Source organism: Liolophura sinensis, chromosome 9 (assembly GCF_032854445.1).
Source record: "Liolophura sinensis isolate JHLJ2023 chromosome 9, CUHK_Ljap_v2, whole genome shotgun sequence".
Taxonomy (NCBI): Eukaryota; Metazoa; Mollusca; class Polyplacophora; order Chitonida; family Chitonidae; genus Liolophura; species Liolophura sinensis.
This window is the reverse complement of record NC_088303.1, coordinates 16,396,232-16,421,581: the sequence shown is the minus strand read 5'-3', so window position 1 is coordinate 16,421,581 and position 25,350 is coordinate 16,396,232. Positions and strand designations below refer to the sequence as shown.

Sequence of the window (25,350 nt, the reverse complement as noted above, 5' to 3'; positions counted from 1 at the left end):
TGGCATGATATCCACAGGCTAAGCTTAAGATTAAGAAGAGTAAAGATATGAGTCAACATATAATGTGCAAACGACGAGTTGAAAACAACTAACATACAAAGGAAAGAAAATGGCATACAACAACAGGTAAATACAAAAACACGGCCATTAGGTATCAGACAGGAAAACGTAGTCCTAGGGGTTTAAAGTTTCACATCTTTGTCCTTGATTGGCTGATTCTGGACGACTTTCATTGTTTAATTGCAAATATATTCAGCGTCCAAAAATGAAAATGTATTCTAAATTGACTTTTGCCGAAATGTGTTTTCAATGATCGCAAAGTGCACCCATGCAAACGAGTTATAAAACTTTTCAGCTTGTGGCGTCAAGTGGATCCCATGATCCTCCAAAAACGAGATATATTAATTGAGTGAAAGATGAATTATTTATGAAGATAATGAAGTCAAGGATACAGTTTGTCAGTTATAGAACCGAACATACTACCATACCACTTCCAACCGTATATTACTTTTACGAATTTGACACGGGCAGATGCCTTTACGACGAACAAAATAACAGCGACGAGAGGGGTGGAAGACTAGAGATCGTCTGACATACATAAACTTATAAAAGTGGTATACTAGCTATACATTTTGTGTGTGTGTTTTTAAGCTTTCAGCTATAAACTGAATGTTGTTTTTCTTTTTTTTTTCTTTTTTTTTGCTTTTAAGCAATTACAAGTATTAAAAAGTATTAAAATTTGACCAGCCTTTCACTTTGCGTGATTCCCTCACCATATAAAATTCATCTTTTAACGAATATATCAGAACCTGATTGCCATGATCTAAGTAAAATATATATTCTTGAGTTTATTTGGATCCTAAACCCATGTAATCTCGATTGACGAGAAAAAGACGGTGTGTACTATTGAAGCTGTGACGACGTCACGTTGTATTTAGATAAAACTACTGGACCCAGTTGTTCGAAAGTGTATTAGCTAATACTGGTATTAAGTCATATTTTATATGTAAGATTTGAGCCAAATTCAGCAGCCAATGCAGTTGTCCAAAGTCAAACTATATCACCTTTGTACCATATTGATGACATGGTATGAAGTTAAATGTGGAATAAAGTCTTAAAACAGTGCTGAACAACCGGGTCCAGGCGCCTAAACGTTTTAGGGTGTGTTTTAGGGACAAACTCTGTGGGAAACTAGATTCATGGCTATTAATACTGGTTTATGTACACTTTTCGTGTGTATGTTTATTCATGTATATGTGAGGCCATCACGGTGCGTATATCCTCATCAGATCTCACATCCATCATGTAAGGGGAGTGGAACCGGATCTCATCATGTAAGGGGAGTGTATCCAGATTCCATCATATAAGGAGAGTGGACCCGGATTCCATTATATAAAGAGAGTGGAACCGGATCCCATCATGTAAGGGGAGTGGATCCGGATCCCATCATGTAAGGGGAGTGGAACCAGATTCCATCATGAAAGGGAAGTGGAACCGGATCCCATCATGTAAGGGGAGTGTATCCAGATCCCATCATGTAATGGTAGTGGAACCGGATCCCATAATGTAAGGGGAGTGGATCCGGATCACATCATGTAAGGGGGAGTGGAACCGGATCCCATCATGTAAGGAGAGTGGAACCAGATCCCATAATGTAAGGAGAGTGGAACCAGATCCCATCATGTAAGGAGAGTGGAACCAGATCCCATCATGTAAGGTGAGTGGAACCGGATCCCATCGTGTAAGGAGAGTGGATCCGGATCCCATCATGTAAGGGGAGTTTAACCGGATCCCATCATGTAAGCGGGGTGGAACCAGATCCCATCGTGTAAGGAGAGTGGAACTGGATCCCATCATGTGAGGAGAATGGAACCGAATCCCATCATGTGAGGAGAGTGGAACCGGATCCCATCATGTTTGGAGAGTGGAACCGGATCCCATCATGGATGGTTAACACACACAGAGCGAGCAGTCAGTGGTGGCGTGGACTGTTCGGCTTGGATCGGGCTCTACTAACATGTTCATTGAACCGACAACCAAAAATTTATGCACAAATTCCCGCAGTCAATAACACGTCTAACAGATTGTTTACTATAAAATATTACCTCAATAGCAATCAACAGAAAAGCTTTCAACCATCATACCTATCTGCAACGATGACACATGCCTGCGGTACAGCAACTAATTCAGTTGTCATCTAAGAACACAATTTTGACAGATAGCCTTTAGAAATAGCTAAGACAAGGTAGATTTCTTACGGATAACAACTTCTTGTTTATTAAGCGCACGACGCTTCGATGCCGATACTAGCATCATTTTCAAAATCAAATAAAGAAAAAAATGATTAAATTTCAAAAAACCTGTCCCCATAAACTCGCTTAACAGAAAGCCTTTAATTTTTCTTCCTATTTCAAAGTATTTTTCACTGTAATGTAATGTAAAGATTCACCAACAATTATTCTGTAAGTTACTCATTTTCACATATCAAATCTTCTGTCCCACGTTACACCAGTAATCTTATTGCACAGTATACTTTTATCCGCAACTTGGATATAAATCGCCATTCACAAAGACTTAGGTCGGCCGAAGGTGTTCAAAATCATATTCTCGAGTTATCAAATCATATTCTCGATGATTCCGATGGTTTTCGGAATCTTCAATGGTGACAGAAAGCAGTGGACTACTCGGTTTTGTGTGGTCAAACATGAAGTTCGACGGCGAACATTTTTATTTCTAAAAAAAAGAAATGTTTTGTATTTCCTTGTGGTTAAATATACTACACTACATTGTTTCAGGCTATCAATTAACTCATGAAAACATTTTGTCTGCGTAGGGTTGCCTGACAGATTCCTTTTTGGAAAGAAACTAAACATGACGTTAGACCAAAAGCGTTCCTAAACCAACCACAAACCAACTCCTCTAGCATTCGTTTTCTAAATCTCAGTAGATGAGCTAGACACATTTTACCACAGGGTTTCCTCAGGCTTACTCGTTTTTTGGTGTTCGATCTAGAATAGTTCAATCACAAACATAAAAGCCATCATACATCTGAATTGTTCTTGAGTAAAGCTTGGTGGTTTCCCTTGGCTTTACCGTTTTTCTCGGATTCCATGTGGAATAGTTCGATGATAAACTTAAAAGCCTTCATATAAATCAATTGTTCTTGACTAAGGCTTGGTGGTTTCCCCAGGCTTTATCGTTTTCTCGGATTCCATCTGGAATAGTTCTCTGTTAAACTTAAAAGCCTTCATATAAATCAATTGTTCTTGACTAAGGCTTGGTGGTTTCCCCAGGGCTTTATCGTTTTCTCGGATTCCATGTGGAATAGTTTCTCTGACAAACTTAAAAGCCTTCATATAAAATCAATTGTTCTTGACTAAGGCTTGGTGGTTTCCCCAGGCTTTATCGTTTTCTCGGATTCCATCTGGAATAGTTCTCTGATAAACTTAAAAAGCCTTCATATAAATCAATTGTTCTTGACTAAATCTTGGTGGTTTCCCCAGGCTTTATCGTTTTGTCCGATTCCATCTCGAATAGTTTTTTCATAAACTTAACAGTCCTTCTTATAATCAGTTGTTCTTGAGTACGGTTTGGTGGTTTCCCCCTGGTTTTCTCGTTTCTTGGTGTTCTATCTAGAGTAGTTCACTCATAAACGTAAAATCATCATATATCGAAATTATTTTGGGGGTAACCCTTGATGTTTTTCCCTGACATTACCGCTTTCTCGGGTTTCATCTAGAAATAGTTCTCTAATAAACTTAAAAGCCTTCATATAAATCAGTTGTTCTTGAGTACGGCTTAGTGGTTTCCCTTTCTATACATTTTCTCATGTTCCATTTTAAATAGTTCTCTCATAAACATAAAAGCCACCATTTTAACGAATTGTTCTTAAAGGCAAAGAAAACACTAAAATAAAATATTTATCAGATGAAAGGCCCATTAAACACTGTGCAGGAAAATAGTTTGATTTATTCTGTATATTTTGTCTAACCGACTAAAATGCATTTAAAACATAGGAATCTGTGATGGGCTGTTGGGGCCAGAGGTTATCAGTGACGTCACAGCTATATTTTTGGCTTGAAATGTTTCGTTTCATGGTCTATTTGTTGAATGTTCTAATGAAGATGCATTATGAAAGATGAAATACAGTACTTTACTTACTTTAAGTGACACAAAGAGAAAGTGACATCACTGGTCCCAATATGGTCCGAAAAAAGACACAGTAGAATCCCAAGTTTTAAATGCATTTTACTAGGCTGAAAAATATTCTAATTTCCAGATTTTATCTTGTTTCACCTGGAATAGCTATTTATCAACCCAAAAGCCAAGGTATAAGCAGAACTGTTCTTGAGAACGGTTAGTGGTTTCCTCTGACTTTGCCGTGCTAGCAGGTTCCACAAATTTACGTCGGTTTTACGTCCTACCTATCAATTTTTAAGTCATATGAAGATGAAGCAAGTGAAAAGATTGCGATACTGGAATACGGCAATATTCAAACATATATGAGAGTGAAATGGCATTGCTTGTGTGTGTTTATAATCAAGTTTAGTTTCGCTTATTTCGACGAAGGTATAACATATAAACATGCATGCTGAAGAGATTTATTCATAGTCTAAAAAATTCAATAGATACTCTAGGTTTAGTTTATTTACAGTGACAGAGAATTTGTTGTTATAATATGAGCTGAGTAAGGACAAAAGTATGTCGGGCAATGAAAAATAAACACCGCACTTTTACAAACACCATTATAAGAAAGGAATCATATAAAATACAGTGTGCTTCAACGGCTTCCCAGTTGTACACAGCCGCACGAGGCATGGGTGCGTTTAATTTTCTGTCACCTGTTGTATTGGTACTGTTGTTATCAGTGTGCTATAGCCAAGACACATTGAGGACAGGAAGCAAGGATTCAAACACAGATACACCAATCCACAACATAGCAGATGCGTCCAAATTTCTTCCGGACAAAACGCATAGACTTATGATAGAGCCCTCGGAGTATGGACAAGCCCCTCCTGCTAAGGGGGAAACAGATGCACCGACCGAGAGTAGCAAATCCAGCAGATGAAACTCCAAGACGACGGCAGAAACTACTATATCCTCCATTAGTGCCTATAGATCCAGCAGAGGCGGCTTTGTTTGCCCCAGTCGGCCAACGTTTGGAAAACTGTGTACAGGTGGGTCAGAAAGGAATCATTACATGGTACTGCTTTATTGGCGTATGTTCTTTTATTTGTTTTCAAGTTTTCAGAGTTTTTGTGCTTCGTTGTCATCGGTGCGGGCAGGGACGGGGTTGAGGCGTCACAAAAATCGAAACGATAAGGTAAGAACGGCTAACATAGTTAATCGCCAAGCAATTTGGTCTAGTCGATTTCATGTTCACTGAAAGTGATTACATATTGTACATTTTGTCCTGACCTCAAATCAACACCCATGTATTGTAGGCAGGTTGCCTTATTGAAAATACCGTTACAAAAACACCATATTTGGCCTAGGGCCCCTCCGCAAAAATTCATATAAAAAAAATATCGCAATATCGAGTAAACATCGACCCGTTTCAAACTTAAAAGGAAGTAGTCCCCAGAATTAAGCCATAGAAATAACAGCAGATCAGCAGCACTCCTCAGCCCGGTAAATTTCACAGAGCTTTTGATGATCTCGGCAAACTACATGATTTTTCTTTATGATGCCCAGAGATACAGCGGTTTTTAACTGTTTACGCACACTAAGCTGATTAATATGCAAATTAATGTAAGCATACATTTGAAAAGGCACCTAAGTCACATATATGAGTTACAAATATTTCCCCTCAAAAGACTCAGGAGTCTCTCACCAATGCGGTCGATGTGAGTTCAAGTCCAGCCCATGCAGGCTTCCTCTCCGGCTGTACGTGGGAAGGTCTCTCAGCAACCTGCGGATGGTCGTGGGTTTCCCCCGGGCTCTGGCCCGGTTTCTATGGATTCTATGGATTTCCTTTCAATTTAAAATATGGTGGGTGCAAATATTTCTGGTGAGGAAGAAATCAGACAGACCAATTGATCTGTCTAGACCATTCGACTAATAGGGTTTCAAATGGACAGGTTGTACCTCGCGTGGGGCACAAATGTTAGCAGAATATGGAAACAGGTGAATACTATACCTTGAAAGGCGGTGCAGTATATAGCCTTGCTGAAACAGGCGTTTTTACTGAATGGTTGGCTGTCACTTTCTTCAGTAATCTTTAGCCAAGGATACTGGGTTGGAAAATTTCGATAAAAATGAGGAAGCTACAGGGTGGATTTTCTACTCAGACATTGAATGATGACGTAATGTAATTGGTTTACTTCGATGCTGTAAAATCCTTGTTTTTATCAGGGGTCTGGCTTAGCACCATCACCACCGGCTGAAAGGATGTGAAGCGTCAAGGATCGGGCTCAGCACCATCACCACCCGGCTGGAAGGATGTGAAGCGTCAAGGATCGGGCTCAGCACCCATTACCACCGGCTGGAAGGATGTGAAGCGTCTGAGAGATGCTCGATCCGCCCTGTATGCAACCAATCTATTGAGGACGAAACGACAAGCATATGATGTGACGAAACCTTTGACATCATCGTGATGTTTAAACCTAGCCAGAAAGGACTGTCTCTTTTCTCTTAATAAAATAACGTTATATGTGTGATTTGGGTACAAAACTTGTTGGGAATCGTAAGGAATGTTTTAGGCGCCTCCCATCTTGTGACATGGGTGCCTGCACAAGGTTCATTGATATTACCGTATCTGTCACTTGGGTATGAATCAACCTGGACAGATGTCGTATCACATTCATTATGGATGAAAACATAGATCACCAAAACGTATGTTTTCAGCATCACTCCATTAAAATAAAAGAAAGCTAAAATGTGAAGTAAAGTTCGTCATACAAACAACTGAAAACTATGCATAAAAATACTTTTATTTATGTTTTCAGATTTTTTAAGAGTGCTGAAAGGCATTCAAATATTTGAATGCTATGGTGGGCTTTATGAGCCATACTGACGGTATCTAGGAACTCAGACATCACATCACCTTTTTTCCCTGATGTTCCAGAAAGACGGAATTTTTGGGAATATTGATTCAGTAATCTGTTACTCATGGGTATAAAGAGTTATTCCAACATCCAACGTCATGATTAGAGTTTAAAAAATTTCCCGTGACGTCAGAGTTCCTAAACTCTGAAAATAAGGCCCATAAAGTTCATTTCAGAATTCAAATGTTTAAACGCCTTTAACTCTTTCCACAAAAATCTAAAAAAATAAATTAAGGTATATTTATGCATGGTTTTAAGTGGTCTTTTTAGTGATGACCACTTTGATTTTTAGAGGTCCTTTCCTTTAAATGCAATTATCTGACAGCGTAGGATCCTATCCACATATCGCCTTGCAAAATCGCCTTCATTGTCAAAAACAGGACAAAGTCAAACCGTTATCACTTTTTGCATTTTGAGCTACCTTTCTCGCAGAACTTGCTCCTGCTGCCTATTTCTTCTTATCCAACCATCTGTAGTCTTACCAAAGAGTGCTCAATTAACTGAAATTGATGAAATTTATTTATGTTTCAAAACTGATGCTTCATACGTTCCACGTAGATTATATATATATATATATATCCTTTGAAATAAACGCCCACTCCAACCAAAACTTTGTTTTGAACATTTTGTTTATTTTTACTCTCCAATGTAAACATTCTCCATACTTAAATCAAACCATTAACTCATCTAGCAACGAAGGGTCGGCGAAACATGCAGTTACAACTATATTTACCTTAAATGACAATCCAGGCACAACCTGTGAGCGTCTGGTACCTTGGGACAGAAAATCTCCTGATTTAAGGTAGCAGCTTAACCTATAGGAGATGGAACTCTTATCTCTGTGTTCAGCAGCTGGTGTGTGTTAGACTGTTTCAGTTCAAACCAGCAGTCAATGGAAACACATGTGCTGTGTTCAAATTTAACATTTGCCAAATCAGACATGCTATGTAATCATGAGGCTCGGCAGGTGTACTTGACACAACTGTATCATCCAGGATTTCTGAGCAGGTACCTCCGTCAAACAACCCTACAGCCGACACATAAGTGAAATATCCTTGGATGCCAGAAACAAACATCAAATCAGGTAAATGAGTAAACAAACACAAAAAGAAATACTAAACTATTACTGTATTTTATTACATATAACAATAGCATAAGGTTCATATGGACAATGTGTAGATACAGCAATGCCTATGTCATCGCCTTTGTCATCATATAATTTATTTATCTGACTGGTATTTTATGCCGTACTCAAGAATATTTCACTTATACAAAGGCGGGCAGCTTATGACTGGGGAAAACAGGACAGAGACCAGTTGAAACCCACGACCATTTGCAGGTTGCGTCCAAACCTTGCCACGCACGACCTGAGAGAATTTTAAGATAGATGCGATCGCGTTGGTGAGAGGCTGCTGGGTCATTGCGCCGAGCTGGCACGCTATAAACCTCTAAACCATGAATACTCCGTCATTAAATAAAGGAAAGGCTATCAGTGTACACATCTGCTTGTTTCCATCCGTGTTGTTGTGACAGGACCAGTGGTAATTCCGATAGAATGTATACCATGGCGCAAAACATCTATGGCAAACAATTGATGTCGGTGTAGTTCTTTCAAGCCACATTTCGGACGGTTTCCTCCGCCGCTGTGAGATATATATCTTTTGCCGCTCGACCTTGTGTGCGGTACAACTACGGCATTGTCCCGTCCTTGGGATGAGTGCCCAACCCCCTCCCACCCCCACCCTTCCCCTTCTATAGTTAAACATGGAAGCAAGATCTTGATCATTCTGATGTGCAGTGGAAACAAACAAATCACTCTGTAATTATTCAGCTTGCAAGTTTGATGATGACCGTGATCTCGTATAGTTGGTCACTTGATACGTCAATTTTGCAGGTTACAAAAACAAAGAAGAGTACATAAATGACAATATAGGCTTTATTTATTGAGTGGAATAAGGAATTTTCCGAACAATCTTCAAAAACAAAAGATGCAGAAAATTCGACTAAGAGAAAAAATAATTTGTTGGAATTTATAGCCCGCCAGAAGACAAAGTCTGGTATAATATACTGAACAAAACAATAGAAACTTCACATGTGTCAATATTTGTTCCAAACATACCTATACACAAAGTGTATTGCTAGTGGATAAATCTGGTTTATGGCGGGTTTGAGCGTACACTGGATTTTTTTAAGGTGCGGTTGATACAACCTCCACAGTCAACAGTAGGACGATGGGGTCACTTTTTGATTTCACAGGGATTAGCTGTTTGCATTAGAGCTTGATCAATACTGCGTATTCCCCCTCTCGCATTTACAACAGAAGTAACGCTGCGCTTTCTCATTAAGCTGCCTAACAACCGTGCGCACAGCATTAGGCAAGTTGCGCCGTTACATACCATCATAGCTCCCAGCTCTTCAACATTCTGGGGTGGGCGTAAATTACGCAAATTATTTAAACGAATTTGATTGTCCTAGGCATGTGCCATAACACGTGGCTGTCCTGATCTGCATGGGCAAGCAGATGTCGTACCCTTTTGATGCACACGTACCCTGAGGTTGTAAATTGTCCGTGTGCACTGCATATCATGGCACGTACTACAGCACAGTGGGTTGGTCAACCTGGAACATGCCAACTGCACGTTCACGTTCAACATTTGTAAGGCACTTTTAGTGTGTTTTTTTCTACTCGCCAGCAAATTCTGCACACGTCTTGGTGCTCAGCCACATGAAATTGTGATCACGTCACCTGGAACGTGCGTTTTCACAAAAGAGCCTGCTACAAAGACCCCGCGTGGTTCACCACAATTGCAATGGTCGGATGCGTCAGGTTAAACCCGGCCATTATAGTAGGACGACGTTAAACCGCGGTCGCGGTCGCTAAGCAGAAGACACGCGACTTCGCGACCTAAGGCGGATCCGCGTTTTCTTCTCCCTTAGGGTTCTCCACGGGGAATCAAATGTCGCTGAAGGCGATGTTCCGCGTAGTTGCTCTTAATTCTTGGTCCTGTTTGGATACAGTATACGGGCTGTGCAGATCTATCCACGCCATACATTCGGATCTGATCACGTACTGCTATCTCTCAGGTCTTAATTCTAGTTGGATACAATATATGGGCTGTACAGATCAGTTCTTGGACCACTTTAGCCTTAACGATATTATTTCTATAAGTGCTTAAAGCTTTTCTAATGCAGTAAAAAATATGTGGTATGCTAATATTTACATTATTGTGCGACAACATTTTGTTGTATTTCATGTTGCCATTAAACCACATATTTAACTCGCGATCAGCATGTGGATGCCTTTAGTTTCATCTTGATATTTTTATATACTCTGTCTGTCTGCAAGCACATGTACATGTATGTGTGCTCTGTTATGTGATGTGTAATCGTGTACAAGCACATGTACATGTATGTGTTCCCTTTCATGTGTAAGCGTGTGCAAGCACATGTACATGTATGAGTTCCCTGTCATGAGTAAGAGTGTGCAAGGACATGTACATGTATATGTGCTCTGTCATGTGTAAGCGTGTGCGAGCACGTGTGCATGTATGAGTTCCCTTTCACGAGTAAGCCTGTGTAAGCACATGTACATGTATGTGTGCTCTGTCATGTGTAAGCGTGGGCAAGCACATGTGTGTGTATGTGTGCTCTGTCATGTGTAAGCATGTGCAAGCATATGTACATGTATGTGTACTCTGTTGTGTCTAAGCGTGTGCAAGCATTTATACATGTATGTATGCTTTGTCATGTGTAAGCGCGTGCAAGCATATGTACATGTATCTGTGCTCTGCCATGTGTAAGCGTGTGCAAGCACATGAACATGTATGTGTACTCTGTTGTGTCTAAGCATGTGCAAGCATATGTACATGTATGTGTACTCTGTCGTGTGTAAGCGTGTGCGAGCACATGTACATGTATGAATAATAATAACACACGCAGTAAAAGTGTAATTTACTTCATCGTTTATTTGGTCATATACCCAAAGATTTCTGCCATCGTTCAATTTATCAATCTTGTATATTCATTGTTCCTTTAGGCATGGCTAGACAGAACATTCAGTAATGATGTACAGCTTATGAAAATAACCCTTGGTTATAAAGTAGATTAACACGTGTTGAAAATGTGTAGGCCTATCTGCAACTTGTCAAAAGAGTATTTGTTTAATAGTGAACATTCATCTCATGTCCAGATTGTCATCTAAATTCATGAACACGTGAGTTTCTCAGCAACATGCCGCGTAACTTCTTCTGGTGTATTTCTGGCGTATTTCTGGTGGGGTCAAAGCATTTGCTTCTGATCACTCCTCATAGAGCTTTCTCATGAGTACCTCTGACCCAGACATACAAAACTGAGAGTCTTTCTTTTAGCCTCGTCGCCTATATTTAGCTGTGTGCAAAAATCAGTCATACTTACTACGAAAATTACTTTTTATCAGTGACACGTAATAAAACAAGCTCAACACATCGATGTGTTGGAAGTCCATATTCTTGCAAAGAAAATGAAGTTAAAACATAGTTTCTAATTTATAATGTTAAAATCCATCAACCTTTTTTCGACACCAAGAACTCATTATCTCGGGTGACGTCATAATTATTTAAAAAAACAGTGCCATGCTGGATATTGGGCGAAGTTGAATGTATTTTCACTAAGGAGACTTAAATTTAAACCCTCTTTCTTACACTGCCATATTTGACATTGTTCGCACGTTTTAGTATAATATAACATTCATAAATGAATTTTATTTTATCTCTTGTAATATATGACACCACAGCAGTATGGTTTTAGAGTTGCATGTTAGGAAATTCTGTTATGAATAACAGTTGTGTAGCGTTGTTACTGGGTTTCTTCTAACAGCATGGTCGAGCAGCTATTATAAAAGAAATTACTCTCCAAACTTGCACAGCATGCCATTTGTTTCTGAATAATTATGAGGTCAATAGTGGCAATGATTTCATGGGGTTGAAACCCTGGAAAATTGTTGAACGAAATGTAGGGTTTAGCCTCATTTCGCCTACTTTCACACCTTTATGAGTCTCATTTCGCCTACTTCAGATTTTTCGGACAGGCATCCTGTAGATGGTTGGGGGCACGCCCCCTAATGGGTTCCTACTGAGCGTCTCTCACTCATCGGCTGAGTGAACTTAGTAGAAGCGCAATGCTCACTGAAGTCTTGATGGGGAATACCGTTTGCATCAGAGTGACACTGGCAGAACTTTACTCACTTATCACAATAAATACGATCGCAGACGTCGAGACAATCATTGGCATGATTTGAACCATGGCAGCATTTGAACCTATACAATAAGCTGTAACATGCTACCACAAAGAGGTTAATCCCACCAATTGACTCATGTACATATGTAAATAGTATACCAACGCACTGCTGTTATGTAACCAAAATATTCGTGTGTTAAAAAAAAAAATAAATAAAACACTGATTTGATGGGCCACGATATCCGCCAGGAAAGTGGCCCTAAAAATAGTAAATAAACAAAAACGAGACAATCATTAAGTAACATCATGGCAGCAGTGCAAGCACAACTTGAATTCATACCAACTACGAGAGGTGGGGTAACTCTTGTGTGAATAATTACGAATACCGACTGAACAGAAAAAAATCTGATTATCGGACTCTGGACGAGAAGTTACAAAGATTGAAAGAAACAGTTGCAGGGAGAACAACTGACATTGGTGGAATTTGCCGACAAAGCATCGTTCTTGCTACACTTGTAATTTTTAACTGTCATCATTTATCACTTATCTATTTACCACTCTTATGTATTACATTCCTAACAATATGTTTTTTACTATGATCTATGCGTCCATCTTTGGGTCATTCTTTTGTCCACACGGTCCCTGAGGTTTAATCGGATTACACCCTGGAGTTTTAATCCCATTAAATGGTTATCTTCACACCTTAGGGATTATCATTTCGCCTACCTCCAATTTCTAATTTCAAACAAAAGAAGTAGGCGAAATGAGACTACACCGAAATGTAGAGTGAAAATTCAGACACAGCGACGACAGTTTGGACAGGATATTTGTTGATTCCTCCGCCTTCAGCCGGACAATTGGCCAGTTGCCTGACAAACTCTTGACCTAAACCACAGATGAAGCAGAGATGGCTGGATTCGAACTCACGACCTTAAAGGTAAGGGTCTGATAGTCACACCGAGCCAGTCACCACTCGTAATGAATACAACCAGAAGTCCATTATCTAGAGGTATTCAACTTCCCTATAGCTAGTCACTACGGTACCTTACACTTTTCTTCGATCTCTAACACATCATGTGACGTATCTGCACATTATCTGACGTATATGTATTTTTTTCTCTCTATTGTGAAGCAAACGTTTGAGAAATGGCAGTTCATAATTTCCACCCAAGAGGTTAGCATGTTTCTCCACCAGGTGGCTCGAGCTTCTACAGATGACTTAACATGAGTAATGTGCCGTGGAGACTAGCTATAGGGGAGTTGCATACTAGGTAATAGACTTCTAATATAACGTAACTATGTAGTGTTCGCCACTTGAAGTCTTCCGACCCATCGGCCTCTCACCAATACAGTCGCTATGAGTTCAAGCCCAGCCTATGCTGCCTTCTTCGGCCGCACTTGTGAAGGTCTGCCAGCAAAATGAGGATGATCATTAGTTTCCCCAGAGATCCGCTCGGTTTCCTCCCACCATATAATTCTCGGGAAATATTCGTTAGTATTCAGCATAAAACACCAACCAAATAAATAAATCCTTCTGTAGTCTCTATCATAACTTCAATTATTAAAAACACACATACAAAGGTGGTTGAATAGTTTCATTTTATTGCGTGGAATTCATTAAACATATTTCTGTTACGTGTGGCTGACAATATAACTGTCGAAGAATACACTCGTAGTCTGTCTGAAACAGTGTAGGCCCAGTCATTCATCGGAGTTGGTGATCTACAGCCATACCTTTACCTGTCCATCTTCTATTTTATATATACGAATACCTCTGCAAATATAATACATTTATTCCGTAATATAAGCTCTCTCGGAAAAGAAATTTTGCATCATAAAAGGAGAAAAAAATTGTTTGAACACTTATGTAGTACTTAAACAAGAAGTTTTAGTATTTTGGATAGACTGGTGAAGTCATAATAGCTGTAGTTATTGCGTTGAGCTGTAATTTAAATGTCCAAATTCTTCATGTGAGATGTGTAAGTGTGCGCAAGCACATATATGTGTGGATGCACGGATGTGCGCGCGCGCACGCACACGTACGTGTATATGTATATGTGTTTGTAATTACTTATTTGTGATTAGATATATGTATAGTATCCTTTTTTTATTTAGTTAAGCTACCTTGGATCATCTAAATTGTGTTCAGCATATAGTCCTGATTTGGCGGACATCATTCAACAGTATGGAGCCGCATTGAACCTAAAATCCTTCACCTCATCATCTTCAAAGCACATCCATTATTTTGTAGCAAGAGCAGCATTAAAATAAACTTACTTTCCTTTGCTGTAGACACCACTCTTTTGGTGTTTCACACACGTCTGCCACGCCAAGGCAATCTCCTCGTTACTGTACACTAGCTCATGTAGGCTCAAATAAATCCATAATGGGAAGTATCCTTGTTTTGTGAAAGAGTTCCGAGCCTCTTGAAAACAAACCCAAAAAACAAATCCACGTAAGAGATTTGGTCAGCTGTTTGTGAAAAAAGTCGGTATTAATTTCCTTTTCAGTTTGTTGAAGACATGTATTATTTTCAACAAACACTGTAGTATGTGTGAAGTGTCAACCTCAAATTCCATACCCAAATACACGTCTAACATTTAATACCTAAAATACTAACACAATAATACAAACAAAATAAAATAAATGAATACTAGTATTTATCTTGAAACCCTCCAAGCTAAAGAGGCTGTATCGGCTATTTTTGATAAATAGCGACCTTAGAATAGCCAAAATAATTACCTTTCACAGATATGAGTTTCGTCTGTGCGGGTGTTACCGTTCAAAATTGGTAATAAAGTTTGTAAAATTGATAATGCTTTATACATTTTTCAGAATGTAGAATCATTTTAAGACCATAAACAGTGCTGGTACGAGTCTTTTTATTTTTTGAAAGGCGATCTAACCTATATTATTTTTACATGGAGAAAACTTGTACTTTGAGACAACTTCAGGTTGTCTTCCATGACAATATGAAATGCCTTTTTTTGACTGGAGAGTATAAAATACACAGATACATGTATTTACCTTGATAATTCACAGCAGGGGCTCCACTGAGCAGTTCGACATAGTCTGTTTAATACAGGTTCCCAAATCCGTCATGCTCCGGAGTGTTGGCTGCGATGGTCCATTTTGCGTGGGATTCTATCACATTAGTTCTCCATTCTAAAAGTCAAGTTTGCGGAAATGAATACACGATAATAACCTGTGTCTCTTGCTCATTTCGCGATGTAAAACAAATGTCTATATTGGATTGATTAACGGTGTGCTCAAGAATATTTCTTTATATGACGGTGGTCAGGTTTATGGTAGGAGAATATAAGGGCCAAGTTGTTCGAAAGTTTATTAGCTAATACTGTTATTAAGTCATATTTTATATTTAAAAATTTAGCCAAAATCAGAAGCTAATGCAACTGTTCAAAACCTAAATATAACAGCAGAAGTTTTCGTTTCTATTTAATATACTGGTACACAATTTTTCAGGCTAAGTGCAAAATTGATGACATGGCTTAAAGTTAAATCTAGCATTAAGTCTTAAAGCAGTTTTGAGCCCAGTTCGATACCCGTACCTCAATGGTGATAGCAGGATCTGAAGACACGACATCATTAGTCGCAAGGAGCCAGCGCCTTAACGATCTAAGCCAGAAAGGCCCCTTCCTTATATTTGAAGCAGCGTTAATATTTTACTGTTCCATGGGTAATCACAGAAACGATTACATATTTATACAAAAAATTCCATGTTGTACTAAAACCTATTTATCTAACAATTTGCTAGAAGAGGCAAAGGTAATTTTTAATCAGCAAATTGATAAGTGCAAATAGGCGTAATGACTATGTAATATTAACGTAAAGCGGCGTGTGCAAGGCAAAACAAATCTACCTATATCTCACCATTTTGATTCAGAGCATATGATCCAGCCAATACATACAAGGATAGCAGAGTTCCTTTCCACATTTTGTTAATCGGATATCCTTGGATACTGTAAATTAGATAGCAGACATCTCAGAGAGCGTTTCTATTCTGGTTTATCATTTACCATGGAAAGTCCAACCAAGAAAAGAACCAAGTGAAATGAAAAGTTAACGAATTCAAGGTTGTAAATCCACATATACTAACTTTTCCATATTCACCTTAAACCACATATATTTATGAAAAGGTGTAAATCACCGCAGACCTTCCGGACAGCCATGACCGTCACTTGGTCCACTCTGCACGTATAACTGTCCGTCACAATTTAGCCAACTATGGCTTTTTCTGAGAACTTTTCCTACAGCGCTCCTCTAAAGATGTTGACCATACAGTATTTTGAGCAATTCTAGACCTAAAAAATTGTAATTCCCATCACCGCACCATTTTTTTTTACCTAATTCAGCTAAAGTCATTGTGTTAGAAGGGGTATAAGTTGCTACAATTTATGCATTTACATCAACAGTCAGAATAAAACTCTGACAGGTCAATTGAAAAGAGGCCGTATTTAATCTGTTACGTGTGACAATTTCCAGCTATCACACTGTCGACGCTGCTCTGCTTTTACTCTCTATGCTGTACATCTTTAATAGTATTGAACAACTGCATTGGCTGCTGGGTTTTGCAAAATCTTAAATATTTCGTATCTCTTTGTCTTAGCTTATGCAGTCGTGAAGACCTTTGATATCCAAGTATGGGTTATTCTGTTTGATTCAAACACAACGACATGTACTTACCTCTGCGCACAGACGTAACACCGCTGACTGCTCGCAGTGTTTCAATTGTTCCCCATAAATATTCCTGTACATCTCTTCTGTGATAATAACAGATAATCATCTTTAATTCTGCTCCAAATCATTCTAAAATTATTTCTGACAGTGACAAAGTTTTAAACTCAGAAGTTTATTTCATTTTGTTGCTTATTCTATCTGTAACGGTTTTCCCAATATAATAGTTCAACGTGTCACTATTGTATACTAGCTCTTATCCATGCGCATCCTCTTGTATCATGGCTAGACATAAATGGACATAATGATAGTAATAAAGCTTGGTTCAAAAACTGATGCAACATGCATATAGAAAAACGTGTATTTAATATGCAATTTTTCTAAAGGGAATATGACTTAATACTGGTATTATTTAATCCACTTTCATTTTTGTATTTCCCCGGCGATATATAGATGACCTACTGGCCTTCAATAAACCTCATATCGCTTGGAGGGTGACAGACATCTATCCATCCTTGTGGGATTTGAAGGAGACATCTTACCTCTACATCTGCACAAGGATGACCAAGGTTTCCTCTCTCGCCGCCTTTATGGCAAATGGAGTAATTTCACTTTTGAAATTATACGTTATCATTATTCGGATAGTAACGTGACAAAGGGTACTGGATATGGTGTATGCATATCTCGCTGGGAAGCTTTTGTTAAATCCTGTTGATAATGTGATGAATTCAATCCATTTCACAAATCAAAACATCAAACGCCATCATTCTAAGTGTCTTAGCTCTATAAAGAGTATAAAACCAAATGACCCCATGTCCGTGCCTGTGAAAAATCCTCACAGATTTGAGGATTAACATCCACATTATCTATTAGTTTTATTCGATTATTGTTCAACGATTTACTCTTATTAATTCTTCACATACAAGATGGCGATCGTTTTTATGGGTGGAAGAGTGCGTAACGTAAACCATCGACCTTTAGCAAGTTAGTGACGAATCTTCCACACGATCAGACGAGTGTCGCCTACAGCTTTTTTTCACCAAGGCCCCACGAACAGTTTGCGAGTGTGGGAAGCATTGCCATTTTCCAGGAACTTAAAATTAGTAGAAAGGCTACCAAAGAGCTCGCCTTTATGAGACACATAAAGACAAAACCTCAGCTCAATGGATAATGAACTGAAATCGTGAATCTGGTAATTTACGGTAATTAATATACTCCCAGAGCGTCAGTGTGCTTTATATGCATGTAAACCTTCAGGTCAATACATACAATATCTTTTAAAATACCAACCCTAACATTTTGTTTAACAGTGATTCCAATATATAATACGCTAAGTCAGGAATTCAGTAATTTACGCTATTTAATATGCACACACCCAATCAGCGATGGAATATCCCCCTGGTGCTATTGTGCTCTACATGTGTGCAAACACTGAAGAGCCCACCACAATTATTTTGTTTAACACTGCTTCCTCTATTATTGGACGCCGGCGCTCAGGATACGACATAAGCGGCGCCTGTACTTTATACAGGCGAGCTAAAAAATGCTTCATGACGGACAGATGACAGAACAGCCCTATAGAATTCATTCCATTTATTCACAGACTTGCATATACACGTGTCTACGGTGAGAAGCGCACATGCCACGACCATATACATAGAGAGAGGCTACACATTATAGTGACGTCATTTTAGTCACAGATGACGGTTGGTTTACGGCGCAGGAACAGACTTATAGAACCACTAAAGCTGATCTAATGAACATGTAAAGTAGTTCCAAAGAGGGATACAACAGTCGGGTCATTTGTTTCTCTTGCATGTAGAGACAAGCTCGCACAACTGTTTACGTCGAAATATACCACCGGACTCTATAATGACGGAGACGAAAATAGGCAAGTCATGCGTCTGTGCATGGAATGTACACAGTTACCATTTGTTGGTAAAATCTTATGTAAAAATCGACATTTTCATAGTTATCAGCTTAGATGAAAATGAGGCGGTGACCCGCACATCACATGCCCCCATATAATCTCCATGGTTACCAGTGACTTAGAGTTAGTCCAGTGACATGACTGGACGTGTACCTTGTCAAAATTTAATAACATTGTATGTTCTTATTAGCGAAAAAATCTTAAACCAGCTTGTTCCTCACTCAACAACAACAAAAAAACCCCACACATTCATTCACCCTTCCGACCCATAAGACCACTCCTCTTCAAATAGAACATAATCATATAAGCTTAATGTAAGCAACTTCGTGCAAAATTCAACACAAAATTTAACACATCGTTCACCCTTGATGTTATGTAAGTCTCTTGTTCATAAAGTGGCCGTACTAAGACTATGATAAAAACCTTGTTAGCACAACTCTTGTCTGCGAAACATTTGACCCTTTACGAACTTTGGTCTACGGAGTTTACTGAAAGTGTTCACCTCTATCGAAACCAAACGGGGCTGGAGCAGCTTAAAAGTATCTATATCCAATGGTTTTACTGTCCAAAGGACATGAATTGTCATGCGCGCAGTAGATTAGCTGAAACATTCCTAAGACGTCCATTAAACCCAAACCTACACCAGCAGCTATTCTACCCAGCAGTACAAATAGCTTTATTCCATCAGTATCACTTTATTACCTACAAACTCCGATTTTGTACACACACTGCATTAAAAACAAAGATGAAAAAATCCGGAAAATGAGTGGTTTTTGAAAGACATGCTAAAATCACAGATTGGTTACTTGTAGAGATTTTAGTGTGCACGAGTTGCTCATAAAATGAAGAGAATCCCAAGAAGGAGCAAGATGCAAACTTGACAACAACAATTAAAATGGCAATCTGTCCCATTTCATTTTCCCCAAGTCACAAACCGGGACCGAATGCTATCACGGCAATCACATTTACATTCAATTTGCCTACGCATGGGCATTGCATACCTGGTCGTCGTACTATATCAAGTGAAACTGAACCTGCGTATATCACCAGACATTAACGAAATCCCGATCAAAGACAGGCGCATACCACACACACACAGTCAGATCGACCGGAATCAACGAACATACCAAGCAAGTTTCCAGCACAGTTCAGTCCCATACCGAGTACAGCACAATGTTATCAGATACATTATAAAGACTTTGCTTCACGAACTATTAAACAGGTAAACAACTTCCGATCAAATATTTAACTAAGATGTTCAGCTGAGTCAGCGATTCCAAAGACAACCTGTAAACTCTGTAACACACTATGTGACGTCACAACTTCAACCAATAGCAAGCTTCTAAAGTTTTTATTGGAAGTGGACGATTTCTTCAAATTTTCTGTAACTACCAACGGTCTACCTGCAAATCAAATGTAAGACCAGTCCGTTCAGTGGTCCTTGACAAAAAGATGTTTAAACGATTTTATATAAAACGCAAGATGGCCGCAAAACCACTTTACAATAAAAATCGGGCTCCGATAATAATCCGAACAATTTCAGTATGTGTCCTGAAGGACCACGTGGACCCCTAACACTATGGGGAGTCAGCATTTGGTGTCGTTATTTTCATTCATAGCACTAAAACAGTACTTAACGCGATAGTTCCATCAACATCAAAAAAATACCGTAACAAAACAATGGACGCAGCATAAACTAGGCAAGAAAACATGAGTAAAACAAACATGAGTTTCCTGAGATAAAATAAGCAGGAATATAGAATATAGCGTTAAAACATGAATTAAACAACTAAATTTTATAGAATACATGGCTGAATTCTTGGTTTTGAGCCACCTGTGTTGTATCTTACACATCAAGAGACACACTTTCTGGAAGGATTTCAATTTTTGTGCACGATTGTTGTCAGCTGATTGAAAGGCTCGCATCTGCGAGTGACATGCATACAACAACCTTGTGTTCTAAAAACCAGAATACACCATGTATGTTGAAACCAATATGTGCAATGGCTGTTATTAGTTATTATATCTCCATGATAATAATTAAACAATAAAAACGATCTTTTAATCTCATAAAAAGGTCATGGCATGCGAGATAACGGTGGGTAAAGCTAGCACAAAGACCAAACTTTTTATCTAACAAAAACTATACATAGGAAACTATATATAGGGCAAAAGAAGGTGGCTTTGAGCTTGCCCCTTTACCTTCAATGCTCATTGTCATATATCATAAAAAGCAACTATAAATATTTTTAAAAAGTGCAAAACAATGTAAGCTCATAGTTACTTGTATTTATAGTTCAGGCAATGGGACGAAAAATGGAAAAGCTGATTGTACCTTGACACGCTCAGCGACAGATTCAGCTTAGCTCTTCCCAATTTATACAGAATTTCAAGCGCAATGTCATTCATGTGAAAACAATTGTTTAAAATGCTATTTCATTATCAGGAGAAAAGAGCTTAACTGCTTTAGCTTTAATCGATTTAATTATCCCATCGATTATGTAGTAGCTTTCTGAAGATTTTCTTTTCATCGGTTCCAAAGAAGCTATCTCTTCTATGACAACAACACAGATGGTATCTTCCAAACTGACCCAGATGACCCATAAAGCAGTTTTGAATTCAAATTCCCAGGGATGTTAATAGAACGTCACGTAACAAACAGACTGACTTTCTGAAACTATTGCTAGCTGTACACACGATTTTTCTACAGAGAATTAGAAAATATCTGACGGACAAAAGATGCTATCTAGAGCACACTATATGGAACGATGCTTTACAGTTCCTGCCTTGGAACATGTGTTATTAAAAGACATGGGATTCTACAGTCAAAACATGCACAGTTATACGTTTTTGTATATACATATGCGAATAAAGAAGAACTGTAAAGTGAAAGTTGACCTAAAGGAAGTCGGTCATAATAATATTGAGGTCCCGATGTCCCGTATCGGAATTCACATGTTAAGTAGTTCCTCGTGGTTACAAACGGACTCTGACACCAAAATATGAAAGAAAGTATCTCTGCACCTTTGGTGTCAGGAGGAATGTTTGAAAGAGACAGAATATTACTGTCTCTCCTGAAGAAGACGGTTGGTTAAGACCAGGGCTCACCTGTAAGCTGTTCCCTTTCGCTCAGATATGATTGTGACTGTCATGACGAAACGTTATGGCAATACGTCGCCGTCGCCAATTTTACGTTAAAGTGGTCGTATCTGCCATGGCGATACCGTCACCATGCATGCTTCCTCTTACGTTAAGGAAGTCGTAATTGTCATGACGAAACGTGTATAGCTGAGACGTGCCCATGGAATTTAGGAGGAATTTTAAGCTAAGGTAATCACAACTGCCAAGACGAGATGTGTTCCCGAGACATGTCGCCATGGTAGGTACATGTAAGATTATCTTATGCTAGTGGAAAATTCCTGCATGTGGGCTTTGTCGCAGCAATGACACCGCTAAACAATAACGGTTAAGTTCATAATTAGTCTTATTATGCACAGAATTAATAAACATAAATGGCCCAAAAATAGCAGAATGTACCCTTCTGTGTCACAATTCTGTATGGAATTGATATTACCTCTGAAATAATAGGAGCGAATATTTGAGTTTGTGAGACGAAGTAAGTGACAAAATCTTAACTTCCCTTGGTTCATTTCAAATAAATCACAAAATTCACAATCACAATCATCAGATTAATTCTGCTATGGCCTACCCTTTATACACACAAGATTTGACGCATCATATACATACCAATTCTCACATAAATATCACCAAGTGATTATGTACATATACATTGTTCAACATTGACGGCAGCATGCTGGGAAATATATGTGAATATTCAAATAGGCATAATATATATATGTATAATATGTATATTTACTTTTGCATTTATATGATGCACAGGATAATGATGCGAGCAAAAAACATATTGCAACAGCAACTGACAAGACCGTGTAAGATTGACAATTGCACTGAAAATTACCACTAAAAGATTTAAACAAAAAATGCTGCACAATCAGAGATTTGAATAAGTTAGATTTACAGAATTACATGGTATATAAGTATATCAACATTGCACACAAGAAAACTACATGAGTCAAGCTTCATTTCATTTGGAATATCACAGTAAGAACTTAAGGTGACTCAAAAAGCTTTGCCAGACTAAAAAAAAAAAAAAAAAAAAAAGAAAAAAATCACACACATATTCGACCCAATGTCACAACCCTCAAAGAGGTTTTCTTTCCTTCCAGACTGATCACAGTCACAGCAAAGCTTTTCTATCTCTTGGGTTTTAGGAGCTCAACACACACAGACATGCCGACCATAATATCATTATGCTGAATGTACATGTGACGACTATGCTGTTCTGTGTACAATCTCATTGGAACGTCACCTTGGTGATGTCGCGTTAAACTACTTTTCTTATAAAGCTCCAAATTTCCAGTACAATCATCTGCTAAGCGTAGCTATCGAGCTCCATCCCTTACAATGGCCTATCTTCTGTAGTCCATATCCACTTCATCAATTTATACTCTAATCTCTCAATTTTGTCCTGACATCATGACATTACTCAAAAGTACCAAAGCCTTGACAGCTGATACACCCATCACAAACATCTGAGCCTTGACAGCCACAAGCCTTTGTTTTGTTGTTGTTCATCACATTTCACCATGATAGTCACCCAACACACATTGAACAATCCCATTACAAGGTCAAATATCCACACTACAGCCAATCAGTTCCTGCTCCTATAACAATCTGCTTGTTTGTGGGTTATAGGGTGAATCACACAGCTTTATCAACCAGAGCAATCCTTTTTCTGCCCCATTAAGCTTCTCTCACACTCTGCATAACCATGTGACAAACAGAAAGACCTGTCCACAAAAGAAGAACACTTGGGCAAGACTGAAAGTGACAGAAATAAGTAAAATGTCCATGGTCTGAGGTTACGTCTAAAAGGTGTGCCAATTTTCATATATATACATATTTAATAAGCTTTTTTATATGATGCCAATGAAAGTAGCTTACCTAAACTCTACAACTGTTTGTAGAAAGATGCTCAGAATATCTATACATGTGGTCAAACATAATGTATTGTTTTTTGTTCTGAAATGTCCACACTAGTACTCTGCAAAGTTCATGTACTTCTACAAAGGGCTGGCACATAACACTGCAAATTTCACAATGAGGTACAACTGACAAAGGCCTAGGGATACCTGTACTTGAAATGAAGATCCAGCCTGCCAAAATGGTAAGCCTCACACAGTTTACGCAAAGCTCAGTTCTGCTTGGCTCGCTTAATGACATCGTCAAAAATGTACACAATATTTTCACAGCATACACTGAAGCTAGTACATGATATATGAAGAAAATGTTTACACTGAAACCCTCATTGGCTCCAGCAGGTCCCTCATAATTTACATAATCACATTCGACCAGTCTTTCATTTCATCTTAGACGATCATAAAGCGAAACTTCTTGCAGCACAATATATATGGTTATCAGGCAGAGACAACATTGCCCTAGGAGAACTATCCAGGTGCTCTTGAGATAACACTGACCAATAAGAATAACATCAAGTTCAGGGCCAAATGACGTTTGCACTGTGGGCCAAATATTGCACAGTGGAATAATCAAGTTTACATGAAAGTCCAATAAAGTTTACATCGAGGCCAAAAGCAGTTTTCATCGAAGCCCAATAAAGTTTACATGATGGGGCCTAATAGTAACGCTAACCTTTAACATGGCAGGAATGTCCGTGGAATCTGTCCAAATCACACACAATGACTAAGTTTTCTGCACTAATCCTGATGCTCATCAGGTAATTTGGTTTGACAAAAACGTTCTACCAGTGAGATTTGATTTTCACAGCGTACCACATACCCACCTCTATTAATAATACCAGAACTGCCTGTTGTAAAAACAATGCCCAGTTTTGACCAGAGTAAATTGATAAAAGCACTAATCAGATCACCCAAACAATACAATGTTTGATATCTAGCTAAAACTGTGACACAATGGCATTGAAAACACTTGGATTTAGTCACAACAACAAGAACAATTGTTCAGCAAGTGTAGATCGGTGGAATCTTGAGACCATCTCAGGACAGTCCTGTCTATGGTGACATCAGGTCTGGAGTCAACCTTTAGATTTTGACACACTGTTTACGTCTGGACAGCTTGGACCTAGAAATAAAAGAGGGCATGAATAGTACTACTACATGTATATTGTTGTCTATGGCAACAATTTGTAAAATTGTCAGTACCAAATTGTCCTTCACATAGTGCTACGGTTAAAGTTAAGATATCACTGGAAAATCACCTGCTAGCACTCAAATTTGCTCAAATTTAACATAAGAGCTCTTTCTGCATGAAAGCTTTTCACAATATACAACTCTTTTTTATATAACTACAAACCAGCAATATCAGAAATGAATTCGTGCAAATCAAATTCAGAGACTGGACACA

The 25,350-nt window shown here is 38.6% G+C and overlaps 1 protein-coding gene across 1 annotated transcript in view; it reads right to left on the bottom strand.

Annotated features, from left to right (window-relative positions):
• Nucleotides 1–23,082: 23,082 nt before the first annotated feature.
• Nucleotides 23,083–25,350, bottom strand: part of LOC135475427 (kinesin-like protein unc-104) — a 54,329-nt gene continuing 52,061 nt past the window's right edge. The window contains 1 exon segment of the mRNA XM_064755318.1: nt 23,083–25,068. Within this exon segment, the coding sequence (XP_064611388.1) occupies nt 25,029–25,068 (40 nt within the window). The 3' untranslated portion in view covers nt 23,083–25,028.